General features: G+C 48.6%; 1 protein-coding gene across 20 annotated transcripts in view; it reads left to right on the top strand.

Moving 5' to 3' along the window:
- Positions 1-25170, top strand: part of LOC132465813 (protocadherin alpha-C2-like) — a 185000-nt gene extending 159830 nt beyond the window's left edge. For 18 of the 20 annotated variants that reach the window (XM_060062632.1, XM_060062633.1, XM_060062631.1 and 15 more), the window contains exons 2-4: positions 10972-11036; positions 13976-14061; positions 21930-25170. In XM_060062632.1, the coding sequence (XP_059918615.1) occupies positions 10972-11036; positions 13976-14061; positions 21930-22240 (462 nt within the window). In that variant the 3' untranslated portion in view covers positions 22241-25170. Of the gene's footprint in view, positions 1-438; positions 7260-10971; positions 11037-13975; positions 14062-21929 lie in introns of those variants that run through there. The other 2 variants (XM_060062616.1, XM_060062615.1) reach the window with 2 other exon arrangements.
- Positions 25171-25606: the final 436 nt, after the last annotated feature.

The following is a 25606-nucleotide window of genomic DNA, read 5'->3' as shown; positions in this document are numbered from 1 at the left end:
AACGTGGCTTTATTGTTAAACTAATGGAAGATGACACATTGCGTGCAGCGTGATAACTGTTTCAATAATGGGAAAGGCTGCTGTAGCGAATCGCTTTTCCTGCCTCATCTGTTACACTGTCCTTTCTCCTCTCGCCCCTGGGGGAGCCCATGCTCTTACTATTGCGCGCGCGCGCTCTCTCTCTCTCTCTCTCTCTCTCTCTCTCTCTCTCTCTCTCTCTTCTCTCTCTCTCTCTCTCCTCTCTCTCTCTCTCTCTCTCTCTCTCTCTCTCTCTCTCTCTCTCTCTCTCTCTCTCTCTCTCTCTCTCTCTCTCTCTCTCTCTCTCTCTCTCTCTCTCTCTCTCTCTCTCTCTCTCTCTCTCTCTCTCTCTCTCTCTCTCTCTCTCTCTCTCTCTCTCTCTGGAAGTACCCATATCCACCAATAGAGGGGACAATTCCACAATTTTTGCAGCATTGGAAAACCTTAAGCCAGATAATACATGTTCGTTAGTATTAGTAATACATAGTCACTTGCATGGTTTTGTTTGCTTCTACCCTGTTCCAGACCGCTGTATTTATTTTCCACCGATATCATCCATCCTGATGTCACAATATTATCCACACAGCAGAAGTAGCAATGTGGCTAGTGATGGGTTATTCAGCCAATAATCAAAGTAAAATAAATCGCTGTAAAAAAGGTTTACAGATGATTTTTCTATTATATGTGCAAATAAGTTTGGTTTTCGGGCAACACAGACACTGTCATTAGCAACCCACCCAGTCAATGCCTGCATGGACTTCTCTCTCCCTCGCTCACAAATATGCCTATTTGATTAGAAAAACTGTCTCCATCAATAGCTACAAATAAATTGAACCTAGACACGGTTCCCTCTTCCACTTAGAATTTCTCACTTGCAAATGTTGCATCCACATTATAACCCTCCCACCCTGAACTGATTTACATACATTTTTTAAGTATACACATATTTGTATACACAGAGTATAACAGATGTCCATCTATAATCAGCGTGCCAGTTCTGGGCTCGTCCTCTATTGATTCAAGCAATGTTAATTGATGTTATATTTGATGAAAGGCACCTCATTATTAATGCTGTCTCGTCTCATTGCCGACTTTATCTTCTTTAGTTACAGGCGTAGATTTGGGAAAGTCAGAGGGCGCAAAAAGTGGAAGATATGTTCAGACCCTTCACACAAACGTATGTCCCCCTGTCATTGGCCTGTGGTTGCCAGGTTCTTATATTGTGTTTTTACATTTTGACATGTGTGTGTCATTAAAACATTATCTTACCCTCTAATTCAGCATCAGGTCTGTCTGCTTCGCTACAGCTCTCAGTTTTCCCTCTGCATCACAGAAAGCACAGAGGGTCGAGGTCTGCTTCATGTGGCATAGCAGACGCTCATTGGACAAAATACAAATGGGTTTTATAGTGCCAACGATTACTGTATTAATGAGATTGAGCCTCGGTGAGCAGAGAGTCATGAATATTGCGACCATCTTGCATAATAGATACGCAGAGTGTTAATATTCTGGCAGCAATAAGGTCCTGCCCTGCAGAAGTGGAGTCAGAAATGTGTAACTTACTGACTGCACTTACTTCAGTACCATCCCCACCAACTGTCTCTCACACACGCACACGCACACACACACACACACACACACACACACACACACACACACACACACACATCTGGTAGTCGGTGTGAAACCCCCTCAGCAGAACACCAGTTTGAGGGGCAGGGGAACTCGAGGAACGAGCTAATTGAGCAAAGGATGAGAACACAACAGGGAAACAGAAAGGAGGAGGGAACTCGGCAGCCAATTATGTCTGTGATATCAGCGCCTGCTGTAGCAGAACGGCCGTCTGTTGTTCCTCAGGTGGATTAGCGGAGATATCTTCATCTGCAGCCCCTTGAGTGAAAACCAAAATAATCCACAGCTCTGTGCCTCGCAGTTAACACTGGAGCAGATGGGCGTCGCCCCAACAGGTAATTCAAACACAGAGAGAGAGTCTAAAGGAGAGAGAGGGAGGGAGGGAGAATGTGTTAAGACAGAACGAGAAAGATGTTGGAGAACCTGCCTCACAATAAAGGGGCAGTTATTCCAAACAGGGAAATAGCGAGGCAGCTAGATGTGAAAGGCCACCGGGCCAGGTGTAAAGCCAGCGGCGTGTGTAATTGACGAGATAACAGTGGCCCTTTTGTCGGTTTCCTCAAGCTGCCTCAAAGGTGCAGACGGCCCCGTTGGGGGACCGTGGTAAATGTCAGCACTAGCACGGCCGCTTCATGAAATACTTGCTTGCATCAGTTCAGTAAAAAATAACATTTAGACTTTTCCAAGGCTCAGTGAAGATGAACACACACACTGAAAATCATCTACTCATGCATCCACCAGCTCAACATATGGAGACTTTACATAAGCCTATGCAACCGTTTCGCTAGTGTGTGCGTGTGTGTGTGTGCGTGTGCGTGCGTGCGTGTGTGTGTGTGTTGTCTACATCTATTGGCACCACCCAGTGACTCACGGTGCGCTTCCCTGTCTGGTTGCCAGCTGCAGCCAGCAGCACGGGGCTGGCCGGGCGTGGGCGGTGCGAGCTGCCTGTTCTCCGCGGTGGGCACACGGAGACGAGCCAGGAGGCGGACTTGCACCAGCGTGTCGGTTGATTTGTGTCAAATGATTTAGCGCTAAATGGGCTCAGATAAAAATATCAGGATTGGCCATGGCGTTGCACGCACACTTTCAAAGACAAAGAGAGCGACATTGAATGTTGGGTCATTGTATTGACAGTGAACTCTATTCTATTTCGTTTTGGTTTCACTCAAGACTTTAGAACGGCAGGCCCAAACAGAAGCAGTAACCTCCATACAGATGTCCCTGATGATTTCTAACTGGTATCAGGCATGGCACAATGTTTCCTGCACTGTGTTTTCGCAGAGGACTGTAAGGTTGTCAAGCAAGCTCTGTTGCCGTCGGAGTATGACCCAACCAAATTGAACAGAATCTAGATTATTGGGGTACATGCGTTCAGAGACTGTTGTAATTACAAGCTGAGCAGCAGCCAGGTAATTCACTCAGCTAGGGATGTTGTTTCCTGACCACCTGCGACCAGATTTGGCAATTGATGTTGTATTTGGGTTGAAATTAAGCTTGGCAATGAATTGGGGCAGGCTTAACCCACCAAATGGCTATTTATGTATTCTAGTAGTGCGTCATTAGACTAATGCATGACAATGTATCACATAGACTCACTAATGTTACACTGCCAATACAAGTATGTTTAAGTAACATGGAACAAATACATCTAATTAAACAGTCTTTAGTCCGGCATTCAAAGCCTGTAGCACAGAAAATGAATATCTGCTTTGAGATGTGTCTGTGTGAGTGAATGCATGCGTGTCATGTGATCTAATGTGTTTGCTGTTGTCCTTCTGAATTTTTGTATTGTTCTGCAGTGTGGTTAGCCAATATCTGGCTTCCAGGGAGGTTTGTTCCTTCATGAACACAAATGAGAATCTGTGTATAAGAGCATTTAATAATATGAAGGCAAAGCACCCCTCACCTTTTTCCCCAAAAATGATTCCCTTAAAATAATGCATGCATGTAACACCTATCACCGTCGTAGGCCACTGGAATGTTCACTTGTGACTTAACAGCTCTTTACCTTAAATAGGATAAATTTGGTTTTCGATCCTGTCACAACTTTTGTCACCATCTTGCCTAGGATTTCTCTTGATTTTATTTTTTCTCATTAAAATCGTTTATGAGTGTGCATCTCCAAAATCTTATTTTAAAGGGTTATTTAGCCCTTCTCCTTAGCTCTACACCTCAATGAAACGACTATTGGGACAGCCCTTCCCTACGCGTGAACGCTCAAAATCGAGGGGGTAGGTCGGGACAAATTGGGAATGGGCCAAAGCTGTGGAAACAACATTTACCATGTTTACCCTCAGAAACGCGCTGCGCAAATATAATGCTTATTTAAAAAAACAGATTATTCATGAATGTATTATTCATACATTATCTGTCTTCTCTAGCAAAATTGTTACCAGAGAACACAAATAAACGACGGAAAATGATGTCCCATTAGTTATCCTCCATTTTCCCTCCCCCGTGTCACCTTACGGGCTCGGTAAAAAAAAAAAAAAGGGCGGTGGCACTCCATCCTTTCACTGAAAAAATCCGACGCGACCCGAATGCCTCTATCGAAGTCGGTGTTTCTAAAACAGTCTCAACGAATGCATACGCAACGCAAATAAAACATAGTTTTATGTCATGAGCCAACGTTTAGTTCACATTTTACGCTTTTAACGGAGGTACTGAGATGTAACCAACACGAACGAGCGGCTCCCCCTCCCCCGTCGCCCACAGAGAGGAAGAAAGAGGCGAGGGAGCGCGCAGCAGGCAGCACCACGGACACAGGGAAACAAGAGCCGCGCACTGAGCAGCGAGAGGAAGAAAAAAAACAGACCTTACAGACAAAGGAAAACATGGACATGCGAAGACCTTTTCCCTTGAAACAGGCACGTGTACACGAAAGGATTTTTCGGTGGTCCTGCACATATTTGGAATGAACGGACCCTTCTCCCAATGTTAATGAGGCGGGTGAGTGCGCACAGCGAGCTAAAAAGGCGGACAGGTTTCTTTATCCCGTCTGCAAACACTGCCTGCTTGCGATGGCCGTGGCTTTGCGATGCAGTAAGAGCCTAAAGACGAATGTGCCTTTTTATTTATATTTGATGATTTTTGTATTCAGTGGCCTTACAAATGCACAAATACGGTACGCTATTCCGGAGGAGTTGGAGAGCGGTGCTGTGGTCGGTGACATTGTGCGGGACTTGGGTTTAGACCCGAGAACGCTCTCCACACGACGAATGAGAATCACCTCGGACAGTGGACGGAGATATTTCACCATCAATCACAAAAGTGGAAAGCTCTTGGTGAGTGAACGCATTGACAGAGAGGCAATTTGTGAATTCGGCGGCACCTGCTTTCGAAACCTGGAAATAGTCGTTGAAAGTCCATTGGAAACGCACAACGTAGCAGTGGAAATCCTCGATGTAAATGATAACGCGCCACAATTCCCCAGAGACGAATATCAACTTGAGGTACCAGAGTCCGCGGTCACTGGCACCCGTTTCAGCCTCGAGGGCGCACAGGATGCGGATGACGGTACGAACTCGGTGAAACTGTACCGCCTCAGTCCAAACGACCACCTGGCGCTGGACTCCATCAAACCCCTATCGAACAGTAAGCACATTGAACTCACCCTCAAGAAGCCTTTTGACCGAGAGCATAAGTCTTCTCACCAACTCATCCTATTAGCTGTTGATGGCGGCACACCACAGCGTACTGGCACAGCCAAAATTAACATACGCGTGTTGGACTCCAATGACAACGTTCCCGCCTTCGACAACTCTGTGTACAAAGTGAAACTGTCAGAGAACTCCCCCAGGGGGGCCCTGGTGATCCGGTTGAACGCCACGGACCGTGATGAGGGCTCCAACGGGGAGGTGTTCTACTCTTTCAGTAGCTACACACCGGAGAGAGTCAGACAGATGTTTTCTCTGGACACCAACACAGGTGAGATCAGGGTGAAGAACAACATTGACTATGAGGAGACCAACTCATATGAGATGTACATCCAGGCCATGGACCGAGGGCCGTCTCCGGTGGCGGTCCACTGCAAGGTGGTGGTGGAGGTCTTGGATGTGAACGACAACATCCCAGATATCGTGCTGTCCTCTCTCTCCAGCCCCGTCCGCGAAGACGCCCGGCCCGACACCGTGGTAGCGCTGATCAACATCAACGACCGGGACTCGGGGCCGAACAAACGGGTGACCCTGGAGATCATGCCCGGCCTGCCCTTCAGGATCAAATCCTTCCGCAACCACTACACCGTCGTCACCGCCGCCTTCCTGGACAGGGAGTCCGTCTCGTCCTACAACATCACGGTCATCGCCGTCGACGGAGGCTCTCCGCCTATGTCCTCCCGCATGACGTTCAAAGTGGAGGTGGCGGACGTGAATGACAACCCGCCCCGCTTCGAGCAGACGTCGTACACCGTCTACGTGCCAGAAAACAACGCGCCCAGCGCCTCCCTGTGCGTGGTCAAGGCCTCCGACGAGGACGCCGGAGAGAACGCCCGCATCACCTACACGGTCCTCAACGACAACAACCACGGCATCCCCGTGGCCAGCTACGTCAGCATCAAGCCCCACACGGGCGAGGCCTTCGCCCTGCAGGCCTTCGACTTTGAGAAGCTCCGGGAGTTTCACTTCCAGGTCAAAGCGCAGGACAACGGCGTGCCACACCTGTCCCGCGTCGCCACCATCTACGTTTACATCATGGACCAGAACGACCACCCGCCCAAGATCATGCACCCGCCCGCCAACGGCACGCGCATCACCGAGACGCTGATGAAGAACGCGGAGGCCGGTGTGCTGGTGACCAAGGTGCTGGCCTGGGACGGGGACGCCGGGGAGAACGCCTGGCTGCTGTACGTCCTGGACCCCACCAGCACCGACGTGGACCTGTTCAAGGTGCACGAGCACACGGGCGAGATCCGGACCACGCGGCGCGTCATCGAGGACAACGCCACCTCCTTCATGCTGACGGTGCACGTCCGCGACCACGGCCTGCCGGCGCTCACCTCCATCGCCACCCTGCACGTGCACGTCCTGGAGCTGCCGCCCAAGGTGGGGCCCGACCCCAAGCGCGTCACCCGGCCCAGCCGCCGCCTCAGGTTCTCCAACCTCACCCTCTACCTCATCATCGCCCTGAGTGCCACCACCTTCGTCTTCCTCGTCACCATCTTCGTGCTGGCCATCGTGCGTTGCCATGCCTACTGCACCCAGCCCGGCTCCTGCTGTCCCTGCTGCGTGTCCAAGAAGGCCATGGCGGAGGCCCAGTCCTTGGCGGCTGTTTCTGCAGGTGGAGGAGGAGGAGGAGGTGGAGGAGGAGGAGGAGGAGGAGGCGGGGCCACAGGCGGACTGGTGGCAGGACAACCTAACAACAATGTGGCGTTGCGGCGGGACCTCAAGGTGGAGCCTCGCTACATCGAGGTGCGGGGCAACGGTTCCATGACCAAGACGTACTGCTACAAGACGTGTCTGACCGCCACGTCGGGCAGCGACACCTTCATGTTCTACAACACGGGCCGGCCTCACAGCGGGACCTGGGGCTCGGGCTACGTCACCAGCCAGAGTGGACACAGCCAAATGTTTGTAAGGAGACTCAGTATGCCAGATGCCGCCGCCATTCAGGTGTGTGTCATTGGAGATCTGCTTCTTTATTGTTATACGGGGGCTCATGAATACTATGAGATGGGCTCACTTGACGTTTGTCATTCAATCAGCCGCCATCTGAAGTTAAATTGATTCCTTGAAGCATTAAAGGTATTTCCTTTTTCGTCAATAATTGGCCTTTTAACATTCCCTCAGTAGTTATTTATACTGTAAATACAGCAACAACAAAAATAATATTCTACTTCTTACAATGTGCTTTGCCTTCAAATAGGTTACTAAATCATGCCGGTGAATGAATGGATGAATGCATGGGTGGTTGCATAATATGGTGGTTATCAAATATGGTCATGACTTAAAAAAGATTGCAAGAAGGGATGCTGACATCGAAAAGTAGTCTTCCTGGCGGAGCTGTAGGAAGGAAAGATCAAGAGCTTTCACTGAGTGGGAGGGCACACACACACTCCATGGAAGTGTCGGCCTAGTTTACCATGGAGCTGTCATATATATCTGATGATTCAGGCTTCAGGTCGTATGGAAAATGCCTCGAAATGATCTCGCTCCATCTCTACCTCCTTCTAGCTCTTCACTCCATGCATCAGCCTGTTAGAATCTCTACAATGTATTCTTCATCGAATCATAGTTCAGATCATCTACACTCTAAGCTTGAATGATGTTACTATGCTAAGAAGGACATTGGCCACACATATGCTTAGTTTAGATTCAGTGCAAGCATTTATTTCTTAGTACTTTCCGTATGTTTCTTGTACACACAACTTGTATTTTTGGCATGCTGTAGGCTTTGTCCCTGCCTCCTATGTCACATAGTTGTCTGCCCAGCCTAACTGGGCATCTGGTTTTGGGGTCCCTGATTGGTTTGTCCAGCCTGGCTGGCTCCTAGGTCATGTAGTTGTCTATCCAGCCTGGCTGGGCATCTGGTTTTGGGGTCCCTTATTGGTCTGTCCAGCCTAGGTCATGTAGCGGTCTCTCCAGAGAGGCTGGCTCCTAGGTGATGTAGTGGTCTATCCAGCCTGGCTGGCTCCTAGGTCATGTAGTGGTCTGTCCAGTGTGGCTGGCTCCTAGGTCATGTAGCGGTCTCTCCAGAGAGGCTGGCTCCTAGGTCATGTAGTGGTCTGTCCAGCCTGGCTGGCTCCTAGGTCATGTGGTCTGTCCAGCCTGGCTGGCTCCTAGGTCATGTAGTGGTCTGTCCAGCCTGGCTGGCTCCTAGGTCATGTAGTGGTCTGTCCAGTGTGGCTGGCTCCTAGGTGATGTACTGCTATGTCCAGCCTGACTTGCTCCTAGTTCATGTGGTGGTCTGCCTGGGCATCAGGTTCTGAGTTCCACTAGTCTAGTGGTCTTTCCAGCCTCGCAGGCAGTCGTTGAGGTACTTAAGACAGCCACATTCAAACAAATCAAAGCCTAATGATATGGAGGATGCTCACAATATTATTCCATAAGCCAGCCCTGCAGGGTTATTTATTGCCTTGTTTAAAATGGGGCAAAATAAAACTAAAATCACAAACAAGACGATTAACTTGTAAATACTTGTCCCGTTGTCCGCTGGCAGTCTGCTCATTAAACGCCAGTCATGTTTGTTCTCGCTGTGTGATTATGTGGCAACGGCACGCTCCCCAACACTGCCTGGATTGGTTAGGGGCTGCGCAGGCGGGCGGGGCGATGTGATTGGATAACATGTTGATGGCGAGCGCTGTGAGCTCTGTATCCATGCAGGGAGGGGCCACTTAGAGGCAGAGAGGGAGGGAGGGGGGGGGGGGGGGGGGGGGGGGAGGAGGGAGAAAAAAAGACTTGGAAAAGGGAGGGGAGAGGCCAGTGTATTTGCCTTGTTGATTCCCTGATGTACAATACCCAACCAGACAATCGCCCAGAAGACATGGAGGCCCCCTGGGAGTTCCTTGTTTGCTTGATCCCTCTCCAACCTATTATGTTTAGCCATTTCAAATGAAAAAAAGCCATGTTTTCTGTTTATTTATTTTCCGAGGAATACATGTTGTATTTACATTGCCTTGGTGTGGGAGGCTAGTGTGTTTTTCCTAAACGTCCTTAAGTCCTAAACTGCGAGGAATGCAGGCTCTGTGTTCCTTTGGGAATGGGTCTGTTTTGGGCATTTCTACGATCCAGATGCTTCCTAAAGCATCTACATTTGCTATCCATCCGAAGGACGAGCCAACGTGTGCCTACGGCTGCTGTTACGTTGAAGCCAACCAAATGCTGTATCTAGTAAACACTCCTTATCACTATTTGTTTCTGGAACTGCAGCTACCAATATCATTTTGCTAGTTGCTTACATTGTCCGGCGTTTCCACACGGACACCATAGGTCCCTGCTGGCTGTGAGTAATGACAGAAGACACACCAGGCTTTATTCATTAGGCCACAGATATTGGATTTCAAAGCTGATGAAAGTCCGCTGCAGATCCGACGAGGTCGATTCCGCTTCCACAGCGGGCAAACATGGTAGATGTTAATGGTTCTCATTATGGACTACATCGGACCAAGATGAACTAGTGTTCTGTCTCACAGTGAGCCACAGGGTCAGAATGAATGCAAATATAAGCTCACTTGGTCCCTGCGGTTGAACAAGGGCTCATTTAATTCCGCTCTGAAATTGCATGCAGGGGATTCATCCACCGTCACGTCCGTCCATTCACCACATCCATCGGTCAGCTTCAGCCCCTGTCCGGCAAAGCACCACCACGATATATCTCCTTTCAGGCATTAGAGTCTCACTCTGCACTTTGAAAAAGACTCTACATTGCCAGCAGACAGGCCGATGCATTATGCGGAGGCAATTCTCCCTCTACTTGGCTCTACGTAACGTGATGCAGATGTCACAATGAGTGTGTGGCCAGGTGCAGAGCTGGTGGGGTTTAGCTGGTATTTCCCCCCCCCCCCCCCCCCCATCTGCTCCCCCCTTCACCACCTGTGACCTTGAGAGGAAATAGAAAACAGGGGATGGGGTTTGAGCCGCCTGGCAGGGACACGCAAGGATTTGAAACGAGGCAGGGATGATGAAATGAGGGAGAGGGAGCATAAGAGCCAAGGGGGTGAGGGGTGAGTACCGAGAGGCAGCACATTAGGTGGGTTCCGGAGCTGGCATCGGTACTGTAAATGAAGCCATTAGGGCAACAGTACCTCAAGATCATCCTGTTGGCTCGGCAGATTCTTTTGACGAAGGCCTCCCTCTCATTTTGAAAGCATAGTTGAAAATAGCAGGGATGCATTGAGCGAGAGGAGGAGAGGGAGATGGAGCAGCTGCAGCCTCTAATGGAGTCCATAAGCACTTTTAGCGCAGCCAGGTCGCCATAGTAACACAACGGGCATGATTGCGCAGAAGAGCCCCACCTGGGACGGGGCGCCACGGGGCGCTGTATGTGTGAAGAGAGACGGGGTCACCGGGCCGCGGGGCAGAGTGTCTTCAAAGTCATTCTCTCTCCAGGGGTTTAGGAGGGGTGTTGGCAGGCTTTAACTCATCACCATGTTTCCCTCCACAGACCCACGGCAAGCTGTCAACATCCTCATGTCTGTGTCTATGTGTGTGTGTGTGTGTGTGTGTGTGTGTGTGTGTGTGTGTGTGTGTGTGTGTGTGCGCTGTACACTTTTCTACCATCATTTTTTAATGAGAAGGTATTGAATGAGTTCTCTTTTCCCCTAAACGGGGGATCTCTTCAGTGGTACTTAAGACTACAATCCTTCTCCATTTCTCTGTGTTGCAGCCCAGGGCGCCTAATGCAGACTGGCGGTATTCAGCCTCCCTGAGAGCCGGAGGTGTAATGCAGAGGTAAGCATGGAAATTCCCATTAACATTTTGCCGCATTAATCGTCCAGAACTGTTGGCCCTAGTTCACCTATCGAGTCCTATCGGTGTCCACGATATTATTATTGTGTTAGTATGTGGTGTTAAAAAGCACATTTACTGTACAATTCTTCCCTCTGTTTTACAAACATTCTGTCACAAAAGACAAAATAACTGCTCAGTGTACAAATATTATGATAAACTGCACAAATCATGATATCACAGACTTGAGATTAGTACCTGTTTTTCATCTCAAAACGACCATTGGAAAGCATAGTGGTTTGGCAAGCCCATGTAACAAGCGTACTTACCATGGACATACTCCTCTTCATTGCCCAAGGAGGGGGGGCTTTAACAGATGGGCAGCGATGGTCTGAGAGGAAGTGGTCAGGTACACAGCAACTCCACATTCCTGTGTGTGTTGTGGCGGGGTGGGGGGGGGGGGGGGGGCATGGGGCAAGTTACCCATGAGCCAATGGGCCTCATACCTGTCGTGAGGTTAGTGAGGCCCCGGCCCGAACCAGGGGCCTCGTTAAGGCAGATAGGGGCCCAGTTAACGAGCTGTGGCAGGCCTAGCATGATGGGGCCAGCCAAGTGAATCAAATAAACCCCACTGTTAAGAGGCAGTTTAATGGTACTGTACCACCGACACACCCATGATACACACACACACCACACACACACACACACACACACACACACACACACACACACACACACACACACACACACACACACACACACACACACACACACACACACACACACACACACACACCGGTGATGTCATGCATATTGACGACGGCTAGCCAACCAGTCCCTTTTGTCCAGGCAGAACTTAAGTAGGTCATCTGTCATTTCTCCTTGTGTTATACATGCACAGATACAAACACACACACACACACACACACACACACACACACACGGCCACAGTGTATCCGAACTGCTGTGGCAGAGGAGATGAAGAGCATGACAGATGACACAATGCACCACACTATCTCAGCGTCTGTCTTGGTCTAGACTGCAGTCTACATTGACTGGCCACATCCTATGAGCTTTGTTTGATTCATAGATTAGAAAAAATCATGCATTAATCTGTACAAGTAACCATGTACAACCTACGTGTGTGCGTGTGTGTGTGTTGCTGTGCGTGTGTGTGTGTGTGTGTCAAATAAATATGAGTGCACAGCATCCGAGTGTCATTAGCGTTACAGTCCCTTATAATTACAGCAGGGCTTAATGAGGGTTAATATGCTTGGCTGAATCACTCAAATGTATTAAGTCGGTTTCCGTCAGATGTTAGCACTGAAGTCTTTTCAACTTCCTCCAACCCCCTCAGAACTCCATCACCAGCCTGCGGTGTCCGCTCACGTGCTTATAGACTGGTATGATTAGAGTTTGTTGAAAGGGTTTATAGGGGATTTTAGAAACCAAAGCCTGAATCATCATAAGTCATACTCCAAAAGAAGAAGAGATTTGAAAGGCCTGACCATTTGATCCATTCACAAAACATTGGTGGTGGGTAGCATGGCTCCGTTCCCACCCTCGTCACTGCAACGAGCAACAAACCTAAATGTGTGGGGAATGGCCATCTGGAGAGGGCATGTGGGGATGGGATGGTAAACCAGAGTGTGGAGAGGAAGGATCGAAGCAGCATGTTATTAGTCCCGTGTTTGACATGAATAATTGATGAGAGCATCTCTACGACCTCAGTGCATTGGAAGCACTTAAAATGGCCTCCATCGTCTCATCGCAACCCTATTATACTCTGTAACAACGATGAGACACACAGAGATCAGTGGGCTCACGTGTGCAACACGTTCTTAGTCATAGGACATGGAACATTTAACAGTGTGAAAACCGGTGAGGAGATGATGCAGATGATGCGCTGAGAAGGGGTGGGGGGCGGGAGAGAGCAGGGATGGAATAGGAGCCAGGGGGATGGGGAGCAATCTGTGGTTGTCTGACCTTGGGAAGACACACACGCACATGCACACGCACACACACCTACACACACACACACACACACACACACACACACACACACACTAGGGTTTCATGTTTCACTACCCTTCGTATCACCTCCCTAACTGGCTCTCTTTTTTTTAATCATCTTTCTTTCACGACAGCCAATCCATTTAAATCACAGAGTAATGGAGTGGATTCAATGGTGCTTGTGTTGTGCGTGTTATTTTAGAATCTCCTTCTTTGAGGGAGAGACAATGATTTGAATGAAACAAGCCAGCCCACAGTGCTCTTCTAACCCTAACAGACGTTTAAGCTTTCGGAGACCTGGTTCCGAATTGGGGGGACAGGGAGTGCAGAGGCAGATTAAAATGAAACAGTAACAGGCTGGGGTTGAGATTGAGGGCTAAACCCCTGGGTTATATAATCGTCCTAGCAGATTTACGTCCAGTCAATCTTTGGGGCATGTTCTAAGTAGTTCACGTGGACATGCACACATGCACCAAAACAAGCATGATCACTCACTCGCACACACGCCCCTCACCAGTATCCAGGTCCTTAAGAAATAAACGAGAAAAAGGACCATTGGGAAATGGGGTGCCCGTAGCACCTCAGGTTGTAAATGCAGTAAGCCATCTTGGCTTTGGTTGTTGTTGAAATTGCACTGGCCTCCAGTGAGCAATAACATCTGTAATCTCCGCGCCAGAGAATGGTATGAACACGCAGGGTGATAATCTTAATCCTCATCTCAAATTGCCACCCATTGCTCTTCATGCTGTCATCCTCACTATCAGAGTTTAATTTGGTAATGCTGTTTATCATCTGACCTAGACCGTGGTGGGAGCATTGAGCTTTTGATGGGACTTTGAAAACGATGAGGTTTGCGGTGTTGTTGGTACAGTCTGATAGGAGGGTTGCGGTGTGTAACCAGTCGTGTTTGTGTGGCTCTGTGTTTCCAGCTCGGTGCACATGGAGGAGTCTGCGGTGATGCAGGGAGCCCAGGGGGTCCTGGTCCAGAACTGGCCAACAGTGTCCAGTGCTGCCGGTAAGTGCACTGACCGATCTGATTTGGACCCAACACACAAACACTAAACCCCACCTGAAATTAACCAAAACACAACCAGTGCCATTTGTGGGCAGTTGCAATGAACCGATAATTCAAAGAAGAATTGTTCATTTTCAATAGACACGCCACATACCATGCCTCAGATAGCGGCCGCTCTATAATAGGGGCAGTTTCCGAGTTCAGCTGTAATCATTTTGACATCTTCTAAAAGCTGTATCAGACCAGAGGGATGTAATATCGCCGTGGAATAGAAAGATAGCGAATATGAAGCCACGGTCCACGTTTGTCACTACCGTGTTGTGCTGTAAGGAAAGGAAATGGCAGCTGTTGCGTAGGCGTAGATGGCTATCTGGGCGCTCTGCAACAGGAAGGCGGACAAGGCAAAGAGAGTTATTGAGGAGGATGGACATAGTGTACAGTTTATTTGGATTATCTCCAGAGATTATGAGCACAAAAAGGTCATAAGGGAATAAATCAGACGATCCCTCTATCATTAGATGAGTCAGCAAAGTACGACTCTCCCCACACTGAACCGCTCGGCTGTGTCCTCCTTCTGACCATAAATTACCTGGGCCGCGTCTACTAGATGTGCGTCTTGGCTCTGAGCAGCGGAACGGTAAACTGTCTCCAGACTAGGCCATAACATGAAGGGGCCAAACGATACATGCAAAGCACGCCAAGTGAACAGACAACCTGGCTGGTTCTAGAAGGTCAGCCGACCTGCTAGGAGACACTAAGAAAGCTAGCCTGTGCTGGGAGACGCTAGGGAAGCTAGCCTGTGCTGTGAGACGCTAGGGAAGCTAGCCTGTGTTGGGAGACACTAGGGATGCTAGCCTGTGCTGGGAGACGCTAGGGAAGCTAGCCTGTGTTGGGAGACGCTAGGGAAGATAGCCTGTGTTGGGAGACACTAGGGAAGCTAGCCTGTGTTGGGAGACGCTAGGGAAGCTAGCCTGTGTTGGGAGACGCTAGGGAAGCTAGCCTGTGTTGGGAGACGCTAGGGAAGCTAGCCTGTGTTGGGAGACGCTAGGGAAGCTAGCCTGTGTTGGGAGACGCTAGGGAAGCTAGCCTGTGCTGGAAGACAGAAGGGAAGCTAGCCTGTGTTGGGAGACCAGGGAAGCTAGCCTGTGTTGGGAGACAAAAAGGGCCATACAGAGGGGCGGACAATGTGGGCGAGGATGACTCTGCAATTACAGTTCATGAAAAAGAAAATGGCCATACTGTGGCACTTACAGCTGCCCATGTGACCCGGTTGATGCGCACTTGTGTACAGGAGGCAAGGGGCCGACAACCTGACAAACTGTCCACACACTCCGTAATGGTCTTTCCAGATCCAACTTAATGCCAACACACACACACACACAAACACACACACACACACACACACACACACACACACACACTCAGCCATCGATTTCCTGCCTATAGGCTGAGAACTGTCAGGCTGCAGGTGCTTGAACATACCAGGGTAGAGAGAGGGGGACGGGTAGTGATATATTGAGAGATTTACAGCTGTATTAAGGAAGAGTGTGGTGGAGGTACTGGGAATCTGTGTACGCATTAGGCTAGCTGTTCTGCTCTAGTTGATATAGCAATAAAAATCGTAGGAATAAACCTGCTGAAGATTGCTTCCCCATCACAAAAATAAACCGCTTTGCCCATCGTCTAAAACGGTTGAGGACTTCAATGTAACTTTGAGCACGGTTCTAGAAGTAACACTTCTATGCATAGTAAGTAACACGATGGAACAGATGGAAGACGATAGCACAGGTTATGGAGCAGGTTCAGATTCCTGTTTTGTACCTGGATGTGAGCCTGCTACAAACCAGCCTCAGCAGGCAACGCCCCGGTTCCTTTTCCTCCGGTTGAAAATGCTGCGGCACCGCTCTCTGTGTACGTGCACGGAGGCATGGGGCTGTTTTGGGTTGCTGTGATTTATCGTGTGTGTGTGTTTATTGTGTGTGCGTGTGCTGCAGCGGCCGTGGCAGATGGAGCGCAGTGCACGCCCAGATTAACAGACTTACATTAACAGAATCAGGGTCTCTCTCTCTCTCTCTCTCTCTCTCTCTCTCTCTCTCTCTCTCTCTCTCTCTCTCTCTCTCTCTCTCTCTCTCTCTCTCTCTCTCTCTCTCTCTCTCTCTCTCTCTCTCTCTCTCTCTCTCTCTCTCTCTCTCTCTCTCTCTCTCTCTCTCTCTCTCATATTTATATATAAGATGGAGTGATTAAGAGGGAGAAAGCTGGTGTTGAAGAGAAGCAATCTAGACACTTAGTGCAGTGCACACTGGTGAGGAGGTTAAGGGAGGGAAGAGAAACAAAGGCAGGAAAAGAGAGGAACTAGCCAGGGATAACATGGTGATCGGTCCAGAAACGTGATGGATGAAGAGGCCAGCGAGGATAGGTGAGGCAGATGTTGAAAGAGAGAGAGTTGTTGAGGAAGGGTTATGGTGCTGTTGCTAGGGCAGAATGGCTGAGGCAAACACGAGAGAGAGAGCTGCATTATTCTCCATCAGCAACAGCATTGTCACCCTGACTCCCATGTCCTACTGCTTCACTGGAGGATGTAGTTTCCACGGCAACCATACAGATTGGCTAGCGAGAGAGAGAGGTGTTGGGTGTGTGGAGAGGGAGAGAGAGAGAGATGGAGCATGGATGAAAAATGGGATGCTTGGACAGGCATGAGGCACTGGGAGAGGGGGGTACCAGCATATGGCCCAGTACTGAAAGATAGGAGCCACTAGGGAAATCATCAGAAGAGGTTTGTAAATGAATGCAAAATTTAAACAAATCAAAACAGTGTATACTGAATAGGGAAGTGAAGAAACTTGATGAAGCTAGAGGCGGAGTATGGAACACTGTTCATGTGTACATTTGGAAACCGTAAGCACCGACGTGAGAGACTTTTCAACATGCAACGCACAAAGGGTGTACAGCACATTAGAGATCGGACGGGGCGAGAGCTAGGGAATCTGTGTTAGAAGGAGAGAGGGAAGGACAACGACCCACATACACCTCGGCTGTGCTTTACTGCAGGGGTGGAAGTATTTTCATCAATGCCTATCTGCACTATAATTACATTCAACAATAAACACACACATTGACATGGATTGATTGCAATCAATTCAAACCTTTTATTGTCCACCACATCATGTACTCAAAAGGAGGACCTACATTTAAAGGTGACGTGCTAAGAGAGGATACTGCATTAAAAGTGGAGATTCTGGAAATATCCGGACAAAGTAAGCTCCAGCAAAAACCTGAGGCCGGAGGTATTCAGACCAAACTTTGTTAAGCGGACCAGCAAACCGCATCATTTGTCCAGATAAAGCCGTTTAACAGGGTTTTCATGACTCCACCTGACCAGAACATTGACTGTTAGTATTTGAAAGGCCCAAATGTAGTACAAACATTTCAGCCTTAAGATGTTGTATTCGGGAGATGTTGAGTCCAAACTCCCAGATACATCGATCGTCTGTAGGGTATGCAGGAGTACCTGTTTTCAGGCACTGGGTGCCCATCGATAAGACGATAGAGGAAAAGAAAGGACACTATTGTTGAAACATAATAAGCCAAATCTCTCCTGATTTATCTCTTCCCTGACAGTGTAGCAGGAACAGCTACTGAAACATTACATTACATTATTTCAATTGATCTATCCGGACAGCAATGCAGTCAATGAACAAATGCAGCGATATTGATGAAGTTAACATCTGTACTGTACGTCTGAGGGTGTGAGCGTGAGTGTTCTGTCAAGCCTTGACGTTAAATTTGACAACTGGCTTATATTAACACATGTTCAGATACCCTTCTACTCATCCTTCTTGACTCTCGCCCTCTCCTTCTCTGTGCCTTGGCAGAATGAATCCTCTCATCGACTAATGACTAGATGCTTGCCATTAAAAACCAGCATACTGATTAAGTGATGCTAGGTGTCTCTTAGCACATGGGCACATTAACTCATTCACACTCATCCGAGTTAATATAGATATCGATACTTGAACCAACACTTGGCAGACTCTCTCTCATGGTGAGGCTGAACAGGGTGAAGCTAGAGGGATAGATAGCCTCCGTCACCAGTCAGCTGACTCTTATGGGATCTCTCTCACACACACACACACACACACACACACACACACACACACACATACCACCCATAGTGAGGAAATGAAAACCAACAATGGACAAACAGGGACAAACACACACAAGCAGAATTTCCGTATTTCTGAATAAAGAGGTGGGGCTCCAGTTGAGTATTACCGATAATCTGTCACTGAATACGCTGAATATAGAAGAAAAGCACTTGACTCTTTTAGATCTTCTACTGACAATCCCCCTCCTCTTTCCCCATTGTCTTTAGTGGTAGGGATCATGTTTCGCATGCACAACCGTGCGTACCTCCTAATCACCCTTCCTCCTCCTCCTCCTCCTTCTCCCCGGTCTTGTTATGTAACGCTGCAGTGCGCTTCACTGCGCTTCCCCTGGACCAGCCGATGGCAGGGCCAGACGAGGGGATGAATGCAGAACTAGACATGGGAAAGTGGAGCTGCTAGCATTAAAGTGGCTGTGGATACAAACCTTGAATAGTATAGATGAGTGGAGAACAAAGCGCAAAACCACACACACACACACACACACACACACACACACACACACACACACACACACACACACACACAGATTTAGACTTGCCCAAAGATTGAACTCCAGGCAAGGAGCAGTGAGGGTTAGAATAGGGCTACAACAATGAAAACTCCCTCAGTAAAGTTGATGGATGATTGTGACGTTCATCAATACAAAATGCAAGAGAAGGGATAGAATGAGATGCACAGGATACGGGCGATTGGCAGCGGCGTAAGCAGCTCACACAGAGGAAACGTTTAAGTGAGGTCCACTGGAAACTAAGATCACCATCAAAAACAAGTTGACCATGTGGCAATAAGTGATCGCTGATGGCAAATCAATTGAACGTTACCATAACCGTTGTTCGACTCACTGAGGACGGCCGTTTTGCCTCTCACGCCACATTAGACGAAAAGGTCAGCAGGAGTGGAGACGTGCAGGCAGAGCAGCAGAAGACGATGAGCAGAGACATTGTGTGAGAGGGAGAGGAGAAAGATTTTGCTCTGCAACAGCCATCGACAAATCAGACGGAAGCAGTGACTGCGTGGGTCTCGGCATCGAGCTATAGGCGGTGGCCTTTATTGTTTCAGTCCTGAAGGGAAGGAAATGGCGAGATATAAGCGGTGATAAAGGGCAAATGTGGAACACGATATAAATAAGTCGAAGATGAACAGCAAGATGCAGTCTCATTCACATGCAACAGCCTAGCAAAAGGCTCTCGACTTTTGGGCTCAAATACGAAGGTTCATAAAAAGGAGGTTTCAAAGGGATAGGACAGAGTTTAAGAGTGATCTATTCAGTTTGACCGTATTTTGACAGTGGAACAGTATTTCACAGTATGTAACATTCAGCAGTTTCCCTCGCCCGACCCACAGATCTAATGCATTTGACCCGGCTGCATTAGGGAGCAACCTCGCTGACCTCTCTCCTGACATGACTCAGGACATGACTCACGGGGACTGCTGCGGGTGCCCAACCCACCCCCCCATCCCCCCACCCCCCCACCCACCAACCACCCCACCCAAGATGCTGCAGACAGTAAATTACAGAGAGGCCAAATGAGACCGTTGGAGAGTAGAGCCACTTTGCAGCCACAGTACTGTGCAGAGTGCGATGGCGTTTTCTGCCTCGTCCACTTGAGTGTAATAACCCTGATTAGAACGTCAGCTGAGGACTCTGGCTATCCCCATGTTGGAGGAAGCAGGAAGTTAGTGTGGCCCCACTTCCTGCGCTGCCACATCCTTATCTCCTCTGCTCTATCGTCTCTTGTCAAAGCCAATCTGATTCTCCTTCAGCCGTGTGACACAGCCGGTGAATGCCGAAGAGACTTTTTTGCAGATGGAATCTGGTATTTTTCCATACGCTGTATAACTTAGCAACCGTGGTCATTTTGTGTCCTTTTTAAAAGGACTGAATGAGAATCAAAACATGAAAGAAGTCCATTCTTGGTTCAGCTCGTCACACTCACACTCGATACTGCCCAGGGTGAGGGCAAGGTTATGTCTCTTAAAATGCCACCATGCACCACTGGAGCTCCCGCTACCTCAGATGCCTCATCCGCTACCCTGCAGACACCCACTATTCTTATTATCTATAATAGACACAATATAGGTTTGAGATTTAAGTCTTATTTAAAAAAATATTATAAATGAATAGATACATTTCAAGCAAAGGGAACAAATCCAACAAAGACAAAGAAAAGGAAAGACGATGTGCGTATCTCAATTTCCCCTAATAGTTTGTCGAGAACCTGCTCACATGACTTAGCTCCACTAATGTTTTCCAATACAGACATACCGTATTTAGCAGGTAACATGTTGGTTATAGGTGTAATAGCGGTCAGCGCAATCTTTAATTTCAGACAGAAAGGCGGGTGTGTGTATATAGTGGCGAGGGGAAGTGGAATGGGTCAGACCAGGGGAACAGGAAGTGAGACAGAGTCTTCTGGGCCCTGGGTATCACGCGGGCACGGCTCCGTCTTCCAGACACCGCTCCTTCTGGTTGGGTGGACAACCGTTCAATTCATCTCCCCTTCGGACATAACTCAGGATAAAAGAGGCAAAGAAATAGATTGTGAGCGTCTCAGGGACATGCACCAAGTAGGTCAGTGCTGGGAGGAAGCCAGCAACGGGATTGGGTCGGTTGCATGTGGAACTTTGTTGTTGAGGTAACCAAGTCTCTATCTCAGAGCACCAAAGACATTATTAATTAATGTATTTATTTAGAATGAGAGAAGGGTCTCTCTCTCTCTCTCTCTCTCTTCCCCCCCCCCCCCCCCCCTGACATGACGGATTGGTCTGGAGAGACATGGAGGGTGTGGGGTCTCTGGTTCTGGGGAGATTGAGAGGCCGGTGGTGGAGTGGGGCCAGACATCGCTCTGTAATGGATTGGTGAGATGGAGAGCTAATAGATTAGAGTGTAGTGTGGAGCAGGCAGCATCACACCTGCGCTGTGGACAACTCCGGGCGATCCACCTGCGTGATGGCAGCAGGGTACACGCAGTGAGACATAAAAATAAACACAATGTGTGTCCTTGACACACACACACACACACACACACACACACACACAGTAACGCACTGCACCATTTTGTTGACTTGATCTGCATTCAGCAATCGGCTGTCTGACTGTGATGGAGGTCTGCATCTTTTTTAATATCCAAACCTATGAAAACCATTGCCATTAAAGTGCCAACATCGTGAACAATGCCATTCATATGCTACTCACATTATGGTGACTGGTTTGGTTCCCTCCCGACATTGTGTTTTAGCTAGCATTTAGGATACTTTTTATTTACTTTCTACAGCCATATTCATCCACGTGTTTATGTGGTTGGCCCGGTTGACTTGCTGGTACTTAATTACTTGCATAGAAGGGTTATGCTTCAAGAGTAGAAGCTTAGAAGAAGAAAAATATATGTTTATAAAAAAAGTATAACAACTCCAGGTCTAGTGCTGGTGCCTTGATCAAAGCCACTGGCAGGACTATTAAATAGGTCTTATATTTGTTTTCCTGTGCTTTGAAACAACACTGGCAGATGTCCCACCGACTATCATGCCAGTCCCTACAGCGTCATCAGAACTATATCGCTCGATAGACAGTAGATCGTACCTAATATAGAGCATACCTTTTAATTATGCATTGCAGTAGAATAACCCAATGCACAGATGAGGTGTAGAAGGACTAACTAAAGGCTCATGTTTTAACGCCCCTCCGCCTTGCTTCTCCACCAGACGGTGACGGGGGAGAGGTGTCCCCCCCGATGGGAGCAGGGGTGGACAGCAACAGCTGGCACTTCCGCTACGGTCCTCCGGGGGTCCCCGGCGGGCCCCCGCAGCACCTGAAACCCGGCGAGGTGCCCCCCGAGGCCTTCATCATCCCCGGCTCCCCGGCCATCATCTCCATCAGGCAGAACCAGGGCGGAGAGGACGACAAGAGCGACTTCATCACCTTCGGCAAGAAGGAGGAGGCCAAGAAGAAGAAGAAGAAGAAGAAGGAGAAGAAGGACAAGAAGGACAAGGGCAAGGACGACGGCGATGACTAGAGGCGGGGGCGGGGGGACGCGTCACCTGGGGGAGGGGCTGTTGTTAAAACAGAGGTACCAACTCATGATCCACCGGCAGGGGGGAAAGAAAGATAAGAAAAAATACAAATCATTACAGTTCTACAGGTTTCCCCCGGTTCAACTGTATCACATAGACACATCCCTCAATACTCAATACTACTCAATGATCTCGGCCTCTATTATCTACTGCTGGCAAGCCAACCCTAACCGAGATTTACGTTAGTGCCGCTCCTGTCTCGAGGAAAATGAATAATCGCGCATGGCTTGAAATTCAACAGATTTAACCAGGGCTAACGGCCGTCCACCCTTGATGTAATCGACTCGCTATGCCCTCCACTGCTGGGAGTTTTGCCTTTTCACTCAGTGGGCATGTTGGCACCTCTGTATTACCTCCGCCCCCCGCCCCAACCATGATGTACAAACACTGCTCTTTGAGATAAAAGCGTATTCCTTGTATCAACAGCAACGACCACAACATGCTTCGTTCCAGCCATGAAAAACGACAGAAGCAAAAAAAAAAATACGCCAGGAGCAAAAGAAAAAGAAAGGCAGGCAGATGACACGCATTTATGAATGATGCAATGTGATTTCGAAGCTGGACACACACTACTTGTAAATAGCACGGGAGAGAGTCACTTAGGCAGAGGCTTATATCGACACTGCTGCCACTTTCTGAAGTGTACCACGAAAGTATACTCTTGGAAGGCTAGGAAGACACACACACACACACACACACACACACACACACGAGTGCACAAACAGTACGACATACACACACACATGCACACATTTATATCTAGACACACCAGACACCTGATATTATGTCCAACTCAGCGTGAACGCTCTGGAGACCTACGAAGAGAGATGTAAAAAGGAGGCAAAACCCAATCCCGACTAACACCACTTACGAGATACGCTTCAAAATAAGACACTGCAAGTTTCTTGCCCTGCACAGTCTCCGCGGCAGTGTGCTCGTGTGCTCCCTCAGGATGAAAGCAGTGCCAACCCCCCAGGGGGCCACTGCTCCTCAGTCCGTCCGTCCGATGGCTCTGACAGGACACGGAGAGGAGCACACCTTAGCCTGAACCCGCTTCACGCATCGTTAGGCTGGGGAGGCGCCGGGGGACCTCCTGCGGAGCCACGGGGAGCAGGAGCCCCCGCCGAGCTGGCCGTGTGTGAAGGGCACTCTGTGGAGGACCTGGTGAAACGCTTTTGATATGCCTTCCCTCCTCCGCCCCCCCCCCCCCCCCCCCAGCCACTCTGCTACACCCTGATGCTCTGAATGTTTGGCAGCGACCCGCCCTCGCCTGGCTACCTTGACATCACCAGTGATCCTTACCCCCCCCCCCCCCCCCCCTCCTCCTCCCCCCTCTAGCTACCACAACACCCCCTCACCCAGCCCTCTCCCCGTGCTCCCTCCTGCATCCTGCCCCCCCCCCCACCAACGGCCTACTTTATGTGATGGTGAAACGTGTGAACTTGATCTCTGCTAACTCGTTTTCAGTGAACAGCCACGACTTCCTCTCTTTTCTATAGCTTTAAATACAACGCTTCTGCTTGTCCCGTCCCCCCCCACTCCTCCTGCCGTTACCTGGGTGATGATTGCATATTGACGGTGGGGCGCTGGTTATAATACCCTGTCAACCTTACTCAACCCTAGCCCCACCCACGCCTACCCCGCTCCAACCCCCCGGCCCCTGCTGGGGGTCTCGAGAAGGGCCTTCTGAGAACATTGTGGTGTGCTGGGAACACGGCATGGAGTACTGTGGATGGGGCCCCGGGGTCGGTATTGGAGGCCATTCCTTGTTTTGTCTTTGTCAGGACGTCCCTCTCAAGTGCAAAGTGGTCAGCGCTTTTAGCCTCGTCCATGCTGAGGACCAGCGCTCCTTCCCCGTGCGTGTAGACACGGATGAGGGGGGACCAGGTGGGATAGGGCTTCCTTAAGACCAGGGTGGAGATCCTGATTGAGGTGGTGGGGAGGGTGCTATGGGCTGGCCCTCCTCCTCTCATGTACCACAATGGAGACCTTTTATTTTGGCGCCTGATTGATTCCTTTCGGATTGTTGCTTAAAACAAAATTAAAGTTGGTCGTGATGTGTAGGCTTTTATATATACACGCCGTAATTGTAGCGTACTCCGTTAATAGAAACGTCTAGATCACTCAATGCAAAACACATGTAAAATGTACGCAAGCGTCCAGGGGTCTCCACCCTGAAGCCTATCCTGTCAACCCCTCTCGGGAGACTTTGAAACAGGGGGGCCGATAGGAGGAATGGGCGTCACCCCATTCTGAAGTCACTTCCTGTAGCCCATCATCCCACTATCCCCCTGCCTGTATGTTCTGCAAGCCAACCCCCCCCCCCGCCTTCCCACCCCACAATGTTTTATGGCTCAGTATGACGTCACTCCACTAAGTGGCTGCTGCATGTACTGCTCTCAAAGTAAAAAAAACACAAGACTATATAGAGAAATATATATATAAATAGATGGCTATGATTTTATGATTCTTTTTGTATGATGATCTGACTACATGACTCACACAGGAGACCTGTGTATGTATAACCTCTGCCTCTGCCAAACATCTCCTACCTAGTACTCTCCTACACACCCCACAGACCGTGGCGTCGTTTGTTAACTAAACCTTGTTAGATATTTGTAAATGCTGTAGTGTGAAATATTTGCTCCTGAGCCCCTCATTCTTTTTGTTCCCTTTTCCCCCAAATATGAGTTACGTTTTTTTTGCAAATGAGAAGAGAAAAAAAGAAAAAAAACAATCACTCTTTTGTGTCTGGCTTTGACATGACGATCTTACTAACACTGTTATATTGTAACTGAACTATGTCTGATCTCCTCCCCTTACAGCCTACTTTAAAAAGGACAAAAAAAAAAAAAAAGACAAAAACATAAAACGATGTGCAAAAAAATATACATATATGTAGTGTATGCTTGTATTTAGTAAGCATTTGGGCTGTCATTCTTTCCTAATGTATGGTGGTGACAAAATGGTGGTAATGTGCTGGACCCAAATGGATCAGCACAGATCTGTTGTAAAACCTTTTTTCACCCACTCATCAACTGTGACGGTGAAGTAGTAAATCCATTTTATTTTTGGCATTTTTTTTTATTTGGTCTAAATGGATACCGTGATAATGTGTTCTGTTTCTAAAATCACTAATAAAGTTTTCTTTCTAAAAATGAGTATTGGAATTGTTGCATTTGAACACATCATAATGGAAAGTCATAAACCATACTTTACATTCATATAACATAAAGATAATTGCTAATGGATCGGATATGGGTTTAGAATCTCATATGGGCTTGGGTTTGTTTCAGGGAATAAATCCC

This window comes from Gadus macrocephalus, chromosome 10 (genome assembly GCF_031168955.1).
Source record: "Gadus macrocephalus chromosome 10, ASM3116895v1".
In the NCBI taxonomy this organism is placed as follows: Eukaryota; Metazoa; Chordata; class Actinopteri; order Gadiformes; family Gadidae; genus Gadus; species Gadus macrocephalus.
The sequence above is the reverse complement of the archived record's forward strand: the minus strand, read 5'-3'. Positions and strand labels throughout refer to the sequence as shown.